Source organism: Myotis myotis, unplaced genomic scaffold (assembly GCF_014108235.1).
Source record: "Myotis myotis isolate mMyoMyo1 unplaced genomic scaffold, mMyoMyo1.p scaffold_m19_p_7, whole genome shotgun sequence".
Classification (NCBI taxonomy): domain Eukaryota; kingdom Metazoa; phylum Chordata; class Mammalia; order Chiroptera; family Vespertilionidae; genus Myotis; species Myotis myotis.
Genome location: NW_023416379.1, coordinates 44,027,852 through 44,042,293, shown reverse-complemented (window position 1 = coordinate 44,042,293; position 14,442 = coordinate 44,027,852). Strand labels below are relative to the sequence as shown.

Genomic DNA, 14,442 nt, shown 5'->3' with positions numbered 1-14,442 from the left:
TCCCGCAGGGAAGCGGGGAAGCGGGCCTAAGCTGGCAGGTGGATATTCCCCAAGGGGTCCCAGACTGCGAGAGGATGCAGGCTGGGCTGAGGGCACCTCCCACCCCCTGAGGGGGTGAACCAGGCCTCTAGTAGGGAAATAAAAAATCAAGTTGAAGAGCAGGAAATGCTTAACAGCATGGTTCATCTTGATGGGTTAAGTGATGGTAGAGACTGACAAGTAGAAATCAACAAGCTAAACAGCAATTCTAACATAAAATTTTACTAAAGAACAATGTAGAAGCTTATATCTTTTTAGAATATGACAAAAAACGTCTTGTACAATTATTCAAACCACTTTCACTTGAGAGCATGAGCTAACTTGAAATTTATTTTATAATACACCCTGTACTAAGCAGTCTCTACATCAGTCCTAAAAACAGAATGTAATTACAACCAGGCTCAGGTTAGCAGTCAGTACACTATGCGCACCTACTTCTCCCTTACTTTACATTTCCTGGTTATAAAAGAACAGAGATAAAGTAGGGTGGTGTATATCTGGATAAAAACATTAAAAGAAAATCAGTATGAAAGCTAAAAATTGCTACATGGCATTAAGCTATTGCTAAGACCACGATTTTAGAGACGAAGAAAAGAATGGAATGTTTTTGTCATACTAAGGTAGCTTAATAAAGAATACAAATATAACTTGGTATTTTTTAGAGAATTTTGAAGGCTCATTAACACAAAGTATATCAAAAGATAGAAATGGATAAGAACAGTGATAACGTAACAAGGGTCCAATGAATCTTTTCTTCAAGAGTACTGCATCCGCACCCTCCCCCGCCCCCCACCAAAACAAAACTAAGGAGAATCATGTTTAACGCATGTACAGAAAAAAATTCTACTTAGAAAACAAAAAGAAACCCTTAAAATATGTGGGCTGTCAGCTTCTTTACCACAGTCCTTAGAAAAGGTTAAAGTCTATTAGTTTAAATGACCTCAATTTTCTATAGTGTAATGATTATTCTTAGATATTAGCAACATTGCTAATGATCCAGCACAGAATAAAAGAGGAAAAGCAGTTTGAGAAGAGTAGAAAATATTTCAGGGCAGACTGATGGGTTAAAAAGTGTGTTGCATCTAAAAAGTGACCCAAATGAGTTTTGTGTATAAATGTTATACAAAAATTGATATAAGGAAACTGTAAAATAACACTAATTCATCATCTACAGCTTCCTAAACAATATGTGAGCTGGACTGATTTTTAAACATTTTGTTAATAAATTACACTATTAAATGGTAAATATACCTGAAACATTATATTGACTATCAACTGTAATTGAAAAATAAAAATAAAAGTTGGTTTAATTTTAAAAGGTAGAGTCAATAACTATCTCTATATAACACATAGAAAGTTGACAAAAATGAACACCAAATTCTTAGAATTTTTATCACAAGACTAAATATTTAAACTCATGCTTTTTCCTCTGGCAGATACTTATTTTTAATATCCCTAAACCCCGCTGGCTTACTGCAGTGCTGGATGAAGCACTAGGTGGGAGCCCTGTTAAATGAAGGCAGTTTATAAGTATTCAATACACTTAAAGAACCAAAGACCTATAGAAATACAAAATAATTAATACCAATTCTTCAAAGTTTCTACAAATCTCCAAGCAGCTCAAGGAAACTATCAGTAATCAAAGTATGGGATAAAGGAAATCAATAAGAAATGTTGGATGTAAATCCAGGCTGATTTTATAATTTCCTTTTAGTGCCATACTCATAAATGTGAGGAAAAGGTGGCATAATATAGAAGGATAAGTGTTGATGAGTTTGAAAAAGAGTGTTTCATTTCTTATGCTCATACACTTTTTAAAAATTCCAAACTGCTTATAAGGCTGTCAAGAAACTTTCAGATATAGAGCAGAAATGTTTCCCTGATTATCATTTAAAACCTGAGTTTGGCATCAGTTGTGCCAGAGTAAGTCAGGCATGTTAATAGTTTTGGCTCCCTAGACAACTCTCTGGGGTTTAACAATAACGTAATACATGGCAATATAAATGTTCAATTCGTTAAGTGTGGTAACTATTGCAGTTAAGTAGGAGACTTGCTTCCTTGCATGTATGCTTAAGATTTTATATTGAATTATCAGGACGTCTACAACTTCTAGTCATTATTCAGCAAAAAATTTAAATGTAGGGGTGTGCGCGCTCATACATGTATGTAGAGAATTATGAGAAGAGAGAAAGACAAAGAGGGGGAAGGGAAGCAAAATGTTAACAACTGGTAAATCTACATAAAGGGCATGTTCATTGTACAATCCCTGTACCTTTAGACAGGTTTGAAAGTTTTCAAAATAAACAGTTGGGAAGAAATTATAACATTACTTAGCCCATACTAATGGCTATATGTATTTGCTTTTAAAAAATGTTAGTCTATTTAAATCTTCTGCTAAAAAGAAAACCTATGTCATATATAAACATAAATAGAATCTTTGCCACACCACCCTTTTTAGGGCATTGATATTTGTTTAATACATTGCCATATCTAAAATCTACTTTTAAAAGATGTTAACAGTAAATTATATAATAAACCAAAGGATATTAAAAGTATAATTATATCAAAAGGATTTGCTAACCAATGCATTTTTCCTTTAAATTAGAATCACCACTAAATTCTTTCTTACCTTGAAGAGCCTGCAACTTATAGTCATTTGAAGAATTAAGAAATCTGTCCACAATTGTAATTCTGTTCTGAAGAAGCTTCTCAATAAGTTCAATCCCATCAGGTCCCAGCAGTTCAAATAGCTTATGAGGAGGAGAAAATCACAACATGTTACCTCAAAATTAACTTTTTAAAGTTACTAATATCCTAATTCAACAGAGTCCTATTTAGAAAAAAAAGCTTTAAAAAACAACAACTTAGGAAAGAAAAGTAACTTCATATTGCTAAGGAGCTTTCAACTTTATAAAGGCTATCTGCAATTATATAGTTACAGAACATGACTCAATTTTTAAAAAATAAATACATATAAAATTCTACATCACAGAATATCAAATATTTACATTTGGTTTTTCTTGACGCAACCAAATGAAATTCTAAAATTAATTTGCTTTTTTAACATAAGTTCTAGTTTTTTCAAATAGAGTACCATTTTTCTTACAACTTACTACATAACAGTTATCTTTAAAGTTAAAGAATCATCAGAATGTTTTAATCATGACATGCCAAATTTTTAGTGTTTAATGATTATTAAATTTTATTAAAGTATTTTATTAACAATTAATTTTCAATGCTTATTAAATCCAAAATCTAAAGTAAGGTACTGCAAATGCTTTACATAACTTTATAAAAAGTCTCCATGCATATCCTCCCTAATTATGCAGAGTGGCTGCCAAAGATTAAGTTGATTCCAGAGTAAGAGAATGAGTTTTAGGATTCAGAGGCTTTCAATTACAAAACTCTATGAAATGACTGTTCCAAAAAGCCTACAGCTTTACTCAAGTACAGTTTGGGATATTATTTTTCTCCCATCTAGAAATGTTATACTCTAATTTTGCATGTGAAGATTTTATATTTACCTAATTCTAACTGTTCTCAGAGATTCCACACAAATAAAATCACTATTAAAAGTAGAAATTTATGTTGAGTATATATGAGACATTAAATATTTAATAAATACTTTATTTTTGCTGTTCTTTTTACTGACATTATCTACAAAGAAGGCCATCCTTCTTCCATCTCTCCTCCAATCATGGAACAGCTCTTCCTCCAGGCAAAGCATCATGGAAAATACTGGGGCCCCAATCACTCTCACCCTGGCTCTCAAAGCAGTGATTCCACACAAGGAGAGGCAAGCCTTCCCCACTTCCATCAAGTACTCAGCTCCTAAAGCAAGGCTGTCACTCAGACAGAAGCTTCCCATTGTCCCCTCCCTCAGATCCGGAGTTCTGCCTCACAGATCTTCGGATGTGTTTGTGTGTGTATGTGGCGGGGGGGGGGGGGGGGGGGGGGGACTAGGCCATAAAAATAGAGAAATATCTAAAACAGAAAACAATTAGTGGTTGTTTAAGTTAAGGGGGGATGGAGGTGGAGGGATAGAAGCTAAAGGTTTAGAATTTTTTCTGAGGTGATAAAAATGCTCTAAAATTGACTTTGGTGAGGTCTGCAATTATCTGTGAATATACTAAAAACCATTTATTTGTGTACTTTAAATGGGTAAATTATATGGTATGTGAATTATACAGCATGTGGCAAATGTAGGTTTACAGCTGTTTGTATGAAAAATAATACAATAATTAACAAATAATATAAGAATAAACTATTTTGTGAACTCACTACTATACACCTACTTTTGCTTCACCCTGTATATCAATAAGGCTATTTAAAAAAAAAAAAATACTTGCAATACATATTTACATAGTTACTTTTCCCCAAACACACTCCAAACAAATTGCAGAAGGAAATGTTCTCTACATAAAACATGAAACTTCCTATATATCCTATCAACTATCAAAGAATGTGTTAATTCCTAAACTGAGACCATTTCTTCCATAAAAAAATAATTCCTTTTGGCAGAGTTACCCTTATACATATTCTTTGCTAGTGAAGGTTATTTAATCTGAAATTAAATGTTCACACATGATAAATTAGAGATTCTGGTTAAAAAATTTTAGTCCACAACATGATTTTATGATCAAAGTACAAAGAGCACATTATTTATACAAAAATAACACACCTAAGACTTGGCAAAAGGGACAAGGAGGCTCTTTTGCTCTGAATAGCAGAATTTCCATAACTCCAAGATGAAGAATCCCCAGCAGAATTCTGAGATCAGCTGCCATCAGGTTAGAAGCAATCCTAAAATTATGCTTTTCCTAACATTTGCCATTTTTATCCACATTGAGAGCAGGTGCAGCTCTCGTTCAAGATTTGCACTACAAACTAATTTGGCAGCGAGAGTGACTGTAAAGGTACATCTGTCAGGATCACTGCTCTGTGCACTGACACAATTCCAGATGCAACCAAATTGAAAACATAAGGGGAGGGAAAGGAATGTGTGGGTACAGAAACAGACATCAACTACAGAGTTTTAAAGAAAGAAAAAAGAATGCAGTTTTCAAATAATACAAAGGCATGTTTCATTATCCTGGCTATAAATTAAGGATATAAGACTTTAAAGGAGACACAATAGGAAAAGACAGGTAACATCCTTTTCCTGATAGATGTTAAAGTCATTATCATCTATTAAGGCTTTCTAAACAGATAAAAGTTCTCAAAGTTCTTATTGTTATTATGAATCCTTTTTCATTAAATTAAATAATTAAAGTAATTTCTCATCAAATTAAAAGATGAATGGAAACAGTCAAAAAGTTAACCAACAGAATACGTTTCTGAGATGCCAAAGAAAATACTTCAGAACATGTGCTTGTTTCTTATTTAACAGGTGAATGTAGCTTGTTAATCTCTCAGCAAAAGTAATCCCCACTTTCCACTGTATTCTGAATTATGTCATTTTTTATTGCAATTGGAAAAAAGCTATAGTGGATGCTATATTAAATATAATCATAAACCTTTAAATAATATACCAGGAAAAATTATACTATAAATCTTATGAAAATGGTATAATAAAAGATATAATGGACCTAAATAAGAAATAGAAAGCTATACTCAAGGGGGGTACACAGAGATATGCTGAGGGTTTGTGCAACCACAAAATAAATAAAAAACATACTTGGGTTTTGGGTTCACTCAAATATTTAGAGGCAAAATATTTCAAAGGAAAACACAATTCTGATCATGTTAATGTCTTGTTTTAATTCTACTTCTCAGGTTAGTAAAAAAAAAATGTTGAATAAAATAGTATGTAATCACTAAAACAGGCTTTAAAGTAGATAAAATTTCAATATTTATAAATGGTCTGTCAGTTCTATTTTTGTTTCCAACTAGTCAATGTTAAAGAATTCACTGAAAGTCAACAAACTTCTAATGGCTCTCCAAAGATCTAAAGATGAAGTACTGAACTGAACTGAACTTCAGAACATCACAAGGTGTGATTCAAAAATATGGAAGTATATTCAATCACATAATAAAGTTAAACATTATTTTTAAAACAGTATTCTTTTTAATTAGCCATTTCTATGTATGATTTAGGAGTTATAATAGTAATCTACATAATTTAAAATTAAATAACTACATTTATATCAGAGGTGCATTATCAAAAATGATTAGAAGGTAGGATAAAAAAGTTTGAAGACCAATGCTTAATGTAGCATTCTGTTATAAAAGTTTTTTTTACAATTTAACAGTTTTCTGATCGGGGCATGTCTTATAATCAATATCTATATTTAATATATTTTTATGTAAGTTATTAAGTGAATGGTGTTTCTGAAAATTGCTGCTGCTTTACAGTATTTAAAGAAATACATACTATGTATAACCCACTGATACCATCACTGCTCATATTTTCAAAACTTTTGCATAATTGCATTCAAAGTCAGCAACCCAGTCATTACATACTTTATATTATCCCTTGTCTGTCAACTGAATTTAATAATTTAACAAATTTATGAACACTAGTATAGCAGTTTAGGGAAGGAGAATACTCAGCCAGGGCTCAAATTGTCAACCTACTGTTAACTAGGCTTTAGGACTTTAAATGTCCTTTCCGAGCCTCCATTTCTCATTTGTACCAGGGAAATAAGAGTACATACATATCCTTTGTAGAGCTGTGATAACTAAAAAATGTATTTGACACTATGGCTTGCATATAATAAATTAACTTTAGGTATTTAATATTATCAAATAAATGAATACTAAACAAGGACATAAGAAAAGTACACAAAATACTCTGCTATCATGATAATAATTATTTCCCAGGCCAGGTATTAAGTGTTATACATATAGAGCATATATTTTACATTGTGTTGATCTGAAGAAATATTAAGTTGATCTTTGCCAAGATTTATCATTTAAAAGTAATCATGACAGAATAATTCAAAGAAAACACTACAAAGGTATCTAGTAATAAACTATTGCATGTAACAAATATTAACAAAATATATGTGATATGCATATTTATTTCAGCACTTTTTTCCAAGGAAGTGTGCTCATGATTATAATATATATATGGATATATTCTGACTAATTTCTGCTGGTAAATTATTCTTGATTCAATGGTGAAGTAAAATAAAATATATCCTGGCACTCTGTAAAAAAGCAGCAATAGATTTGAAACAACTTCTCCATCTAAAACTTTATTCATTGGTTAGATCACAGCTTCCTAGTTAACCTTCCTGCCCATCATCACTATGTCTCCAATCTGTTCTGTACTAGGACCTACTAATCTTCCTCATTGTCAGCTTTCACATACACCTTCCCTAGAAATTACAATGGGGTCATCTAAGCTCAGTTTGGAAGGAACCTTCGAGAACACCTAAACAAAGCTCTCATAAGAGAAATAATTACTGCCATGAGAGGGCAGACTAACAGGACAGTTGAAAACTTAAGCCTGGAGACAAAAAGAACTAAGTTTAGTGACAATAACTAATTATATGACTCTGAGCAACTTTCTTGAGCAATCTGAGCCTGACCTATCTCATCTGTTAAAAGAAATTAATATAGTGTCTGACAACAAGTACTTAATAAATACTGCTGTTACTGACAAACTTTTTCGGCTAATGAACATCCAACATACTTCTGCCAGCAGGAAATCTTATAAGGCAGTTCATGCCACTGCTAGACAATGTTAAGTATAAAATAAAATAAAAAAACAAACGTCCTCATATTGAGCCCAAACCGTCTCCCTACAGCTTTCACCTATCACTCTACTGTGCCCTCTGGGGTTACAGAGAATGAATGACCTACAAGACAACCTTTCAAATATCTGAAGATAAGGCAAAGTAGTATCCACACTTCATGCACAAGTTCCTTTTCTCCCAGGTAAACACACATAAATTCCTTATTAGTCATATAACTTGATTTCTAGATGATTCTCCATCCAGGCTCCTTCAGAAAACCTTTTACTGAGCCTCTTAAAAATTGGCATCCCAAACAAAACATATTTTAAATATAATTTGATCAGATCAGGTGACTAAGACTAAAACAACTTTGGACTAGATGGTGAATTTTTCTGAACATAGCATAAATGGTAACAACATCATACTGTTGGTTCAAACTGAATATGCAACTAAATAAAAACATTTGGGTTTAGGTTTGTTCCACAGGAATTCAAAGGTAGCCAAAATTCCCATATTCTGTACTTTGTGTAAATTTTGAGCCCAGAATTTCAAATGAATCCCTTATTAGATTCACTTTCTTCCTGTTTCTTCTTCCAGAGTTTTAAGAGCTAAACTAAATCCAGACTCTGGCATCCATCACGTCAGTAAACATTATTAATGTTGAATCTGTCCTGAACACAGCTCAATGACTATGTCTTCATGCAAATTATTGATTAAAGTACTGAGGACAGGACAAAAGTTAAAAAATTGCAGCAAAAAAGTGAAGACTTGACCCCAAAATGTCAATAAACCAATACTTAGGGACAAGTTTTTCAATCAACCGTTAACTCCATCTAACTGTATTAATCACCAGTGGAAGGTTCTCTACCTTGGTTGTCCAATTTAGATACCTCCTTGTTTAGCATTATAGCCACTAGCCACGTGAAGCTATTTATGTTCTCAGTAACTGCAATTATACAAAGTTGAAAGTACAGTTCCTCAGTTGTATTAGCCACATTTCCAGAGGAGCAATAGCCACATGTGGCTACTGGCTGCCATGTTGGAGAGCAAACAGTATTTCAATCATTGTCAAAAGACAACACTGTTCTAGAAGATGTTTTGTTTTTACTCTAAAATGCTCTGCTGGATCTAGACACAATATGTTTACATGGCATAATTTATGTCTAGTTGTATCATTCTATCAAATCAGATTTTTTTAAAGCCTGTAATTTTATATTGAAGTTCACTCCTTGTGTTGTACATTCTACAGGTTTTGACAAATGTATGACTCTCGCATGTATCCATCATTATAGGATCATACAGAATAGATTCACTGCCCTAAAAATCCCTTGTGCTCCACCAATTCATTCCTTTCTCCTTCCTTTCCAGCCCCTGGCAACCAATTATCTTTTTACTGTTTCCATGGTTTTGTCCTTTCCAGAATACCATACAGTTGGAATTATAAAGTAATGAAGCCTTTTCAGATTGGCTTATTTCACTTAGCAGTATTCACTTACATTCCCTCCAAGTAGCTTGATGCCTCATTTCCTTTTATCACAGAATAATATTCCATTATATGGTTATACCACCATATGTTTATTCATCCCCCCTCCTCCTACTGAAAGGTATCTTGACTGCTTCCAAGTTTGGGCAATTTATGTCTTCATTTTCTTATTTCTCTAAATTATGCTCCTTACATATATTATCATATCCATAAAAAATGGAAACAAGTCCTATTCAGAGACATGCTGAAAGAATATTACTAACTTGTATACTTATTTCATTTTCCTTATTTTTCCAATATTTCTATAATAATACATATTGCTTAATCAGAAAATATTTTATTTTTAAATAATACAAACCAGCTTCTAATTTACCATTTTTTCACATTTTGTCTATTAAGTACATAAAGCATCATTAACTTAGTAAACAAAATAGTTTTTCACACATTTATCAGATTTAGAGTAAACACCAGAAATTATATAAACAAAAAAATCTCTTACCATGTAGACAAATCAGCTAATAACTAAAGTACAAAGGCCAATGATCAGATAATTTAAACTTAATTTTCTCTATCAAATCTTATTTTTCAAAGGAAAAGACTTTTTTTTTTTTTTTTTTTTTTTTTTTTTAGCAAACACAATTTAACCACATGGGAATCACTCTAACATAAAACATCTTCTAAATGAAAAATTATTTTAGTGTAATAATATTAATAATTCTTATTTCATAATAGCAATAAAAGTGAATGTTTTAACTATGTAGTCACTTGAATTAATGAGAAAATTCCCTAGCCTAATATCTAACTGAAACTAAGAGGAATGGAGATGCAATAAGTGCAGGGTGCTCATTAGAAGACATCATTTTGAACTAAGCTAGTTACGAAAAGGAATAGCAGCCTACGCATAAAAATTAAAAATTTGCTTGAGCATCTAAATGGCAAGATTTATCAAATGGAGCGAGTGGGTGAGATATTTATATTCTAAGTAAGCTAATTTCTTTGTATATCAAAAGAAAATAAACATCTTTCAGATAAAGAAACACCCATAGCTCCTCATTACACATTTAATATTTGCATGAGAATTATTTATTACATTTCATGGTAGAACTGATAATATACAAGCAGTAATGTTTAATCTTTTTCCTTATTGGCAAAGACAATAAAAAAATACAGCATTTATCATGGAATTTTTCTATTTGGGGGATTTGAAATGAACTAAACTCTACCTACACAGAAATTTCTACACAGAAATTCAATCCTCAAAAATATTATAATATACATCACTCTTTCTGGGTATCAGCTGATGTATAAAATGCATAAGGAACTAAGTTATGAAAACCATTACTCATATAAAACTGAAGACAGGATTAAAAGTAGAAAAATAAAGCAAAACATAAGGCTTAACAAGGGTATAATGAGTTCCTGGTTTGGTGGTGTTTTTTTCCATAATCATCAAAATATTTGTAAAGGCTGTAGTTATTTTTATTGGAAAATAGTTAATTTTCCATTACCTTGAGGAAACTTATTAGTTTTATTTTAACCCTAAGTAGAAAGAATAGTTGAGTAAGTGTGTATTGATCACTATTGTGAAGTATAATTGGCATTTACATTCTACATACTAAATTTATTTATTTTACTATTTTTTCAAGTTTTAGCTAAGCCCTTAAACAGTTTATCACAATAAAAAATATGATAATCCTATAAGGATAATAAGAGCCATTTCTTTTAAAAACAACAACACTAAAATTTATATTTTACTTTTACACATCTTAAAATTTCCTTGAAAAACCCCTTTCCTTTTATGCTTAAGATAGGAAGGGAGGATGCCTTCTTAAAAAACAAGTATTAGAGATTAAGATGAAGAAGAAAAGATGGCACAAAATTCATGCTTAATAAACTTCCTCTAGTAAAACAGAAAAAGAAAAAATATAACAGACACTTCAAACTTCAAGTAAGACAAATACTATGTCCCTGGACCAGAAATTAAGCAAACTAGGCAAAGCACTGAATGGGAATAAAGTGACAAGCTGGGCTCCAGTTCTGGACAGCAAGGCCAGGTATTGGGCTGCTGTGTGGTAATCTAGATGGAAACTGCTCCTTACAATTGTAAAGCTCCAGCTAGGCTTAGTTGGAAACCAGGGTATGGACATAGAGCTCCACTGTTCGTGAGAAGGGGCTGAAAAGAATGACACTTGGGCCCACGGTTGCATGGGAATCTAAGACAGGGAGACGAAACAATTTGGTTGAAAAAAAGCCAGAAATCAACGTAAAATTAAAATTATAAAACTTATGAAGAAATCTTACACTAAAAGTGACGGTTGATAAAATCAATAAGGGAACACAAGTTCCCTCCAGAAAACAGTAATAAGGAACGATGTGACAAAAGACTTTAAAATAAGTAATATTATGAAGCTCAAACAAAGCAGTTGCTTCCATTAAAATAATTTAGGAAACAAAAGAGGGTATATGGGAACACTATAATATCTATTAAATGTTTCTGTAAACATAAAATTGCTCTAAAAAGTCTACTAATTTTTATTATTTACTTTTTTTGTTGTTGTTAATCCTCACCAAGGATATTTCTCCATTGATTTTTAGAGAGAATGGAAGGGAGAAGAGACACAGAGAAAGAAACATCAATGTGAGAGAGCCACATTGATTGGTTGCCTACTGCACACACCCTGACCAGGGCCTGGGATCCAGCCTGCAACTCAGGTATGTGCCCTTGACCCAAATTGAACCCGGGACCCTTCAGTCAGTGGCCCAACGCTCTATCTACTGAATCAAACCAGCTAGGGCAAGAGTCTATTAATTTTAAAAAGACGGTATACGATTCAAGAAAAAAAGGACAAAGCTATTGTCAATCACAAAAATTATTCTCTTACTATTGATAAACTTGTGCAAAGTTGAAGGATTATCCACTTGTGTTTTAAACAAATACTATCTAGCAAACTGCCTTATAAGTAATGATCAATATGGGGTTGCTGTCTGTCAGCATTAATTTCTGGGTCAAAAAACACATAGTTTTTGGAATATCTCATTGCGATCTATTTTATTTTTCAGACCCAATTAATGTTCTTGAGGTCACTTTACTGTATATTTTTAGAATATTTCAAATATTATCATGATTATTATTAATAGCATAAGAAAGAAAACAAATAGTTGTAAACAGATTAAAATGTTAAAGGAGAAACCCATTTCCAATGTGAGAGAAATGCATCTCTTTACAACTGGATGTATCTTGAAAGCCATTAATTAGGCTTGTCCCAACCTCTTATATATCTAAAGGTTGTTAAACTGTCAGATGTCTTATTTTAAAACTAACACATGCTACATAAAGAAGAGCTAAAACAGGTGGGAAAAAAGTAAAGACCAGAGCAACAAAACCAAAAGCCAATTCTCTGAGTACAAAACAAAGCATTCCTCTAGCAAAAATAAAAAATCCTAGAGAAAAGGCAGATAGAAAGCAGCAACATAAACTAAAATCTAGTTTAATTTTTTAAATAAGGAGAAATTATAAATATCTGTACAGCTAAAAACTTGAGTACTTAGATGAAATGGCTAACTTCACAGAAAAATGTAATTGACAAACTTGATTTAAGAAGAAATATAAAATCTGACTAAACCAGCAACTACTGGAAAATTTGAATTGGTGATCAGAGTCTCCTCCAAAAAGACACCTGGCCCAACAGTTTTCAAAGCATACTAGCATCAAACTTTCATGAAAGAGATAATCACTTTCTTATTGAAGTGTTTGAAAAAAACAAGAGAAAAGGAAAAAGCTCCAGAAGTTTATTATATGAAGCTGGAATAACTGTACGTATTAAAACAGGATGATAGAAAAATTCTCTATTCAGGCTGGGATTCTAAGCATAGTAGGAAGATAGAAAAACCATATAATGTACCAGTGTCTATCCAAGAAAGCCCCAAGAAAAAGAGGAGACATTCTGATTCTCATAAATTTAACTAAAGACAATACATGTATTTCCTTTTAAATTACAGGAGGTATGCATGTAGCACTTCTACTATCTATATATATAAAACCCTAATGTGCAAATGGACTGAACAGAACAACCGAACAACCGGTCTCTATGGCATGACTGACCACCAGGGGGCGTGTGTGGAATATGGCAGGCGTTGGCTAGGGCGGGATGGTGGAGCAGGTGAGCAAGGGCGCCAGACCAAGGAGGGGCGTTCGTTGCTGTCATTGGGGCGAGCCTCTGGTGGTTACTGAAAATTCTTTGCTCCTGTGCACGGCGGTCCCACCTGGCACTCGCACCTGCTGCCAGCGGCCGGCCCCGCTCGAACCTGCTGCCGGTGCCGGAGCCGCCACTTGCACCTGCTACCAGTGCCTGGTGCCAGCCCTGATTGCTCGGCACCATTAGCAGGTGCAAGCTGTGGCTGCCAGGCCCAATCGTCCCTCAGGGCTTCTCCACCTCCCCCTGTTCCTGAGGGGCAACTGGGGCTGGCAGCCGCTGCTCGCACCCACTGCTGGCAACGGCTCCGATTGCACTCGCTGCCAGTGCCAGAGCCACTGCTCACACCCACTGCCTGCACTGGCCCCACTCGCACCCACTGCCAGCCCCAATCGCCCCTGAGGGCTTCTCCACCTCCTCCTGCTCCTGAGGGGCAATAGGGGCAGCAGCTGCCACTCGCACCTGCTGCTGGCGCAGAGCCCAAACACTCGGCGCTATCAGCGGGTACAAGCGGGGCCAGGGCCGGTGCCATCAGCGCGTGGGAGCAGCAGCAAGAGCGGGACTGCTGGCAGACAGGGGACCGGGGGCCATGGCGGGAAGGGCCGGGTGGGGCACGGAGGATGGGCCGAGGCCTGCCCCAGTGTGCACTGCAGCCTTGCAGCCCGCAGTTCCTTTCAAGGTGCAAGAATTCATGCACTGGGCCCCTAGTATGTAATAAATGGTATACATTATACATTGCAGTAAGCCTATGCTTACTATATTCAATTTAGGGAATGTCTTCCTTTGAGATAATAAGCAATTTTAGACTTGCATGTGAAATTAAAATGATATATGTATTAAAAACTAAGAATAATGAAGTACAGTCAGAGAAAACATTTAAAACTGAATAACTTTGAAAAGGTTTTGAATTAATAATCCATGTTGAACTGAGTACTAAAATAAAGCAGAGTATATTATTTATAACATTATAAATTATTCTTAGTTTGGTTTGTGGCATAATAAGTTACTAATACTATTACATTCCAAAATAAAATCTTAAACAACA

At 34.1% G+C, this 14,442-nt stretch overlaps 1 protein-coding gene across 21 annotated transcripts in view; it reads right to left on the bottom strand.

The window, feature by feature from the left end:
• The window catches only part of ASCC3 (activating signal cointegrator 1 complex subunit 3), a 250,869-nt gene that overhangs the window by 201,910 nt on the left and 34,517 nt on the right, over nt 1–14,442 (bottom strand). For 20 of the 21 annotated variants that reach the window (XR_004968946.1, XM_036317985.1, XM_036317986.1 and 17 more), the window contains one exon: nt 2,669–2,789. Coding sequence is in view for 19 of the 21 variants with exons in the window: in XM_036317985.1 (XP_036173878.1) it covers nt 2,669–2,789 (121 nt within the window). In the remaining 2 variants the exon portion in view is untranslated. Of the gene's footprint in view, nt 1–2,668; nt 2,790–4,720; nt 6,013–14,442 lie in introns of those variants that run through there. The other variant, XM_036317988.1, reaches the window with a different exon arrangement.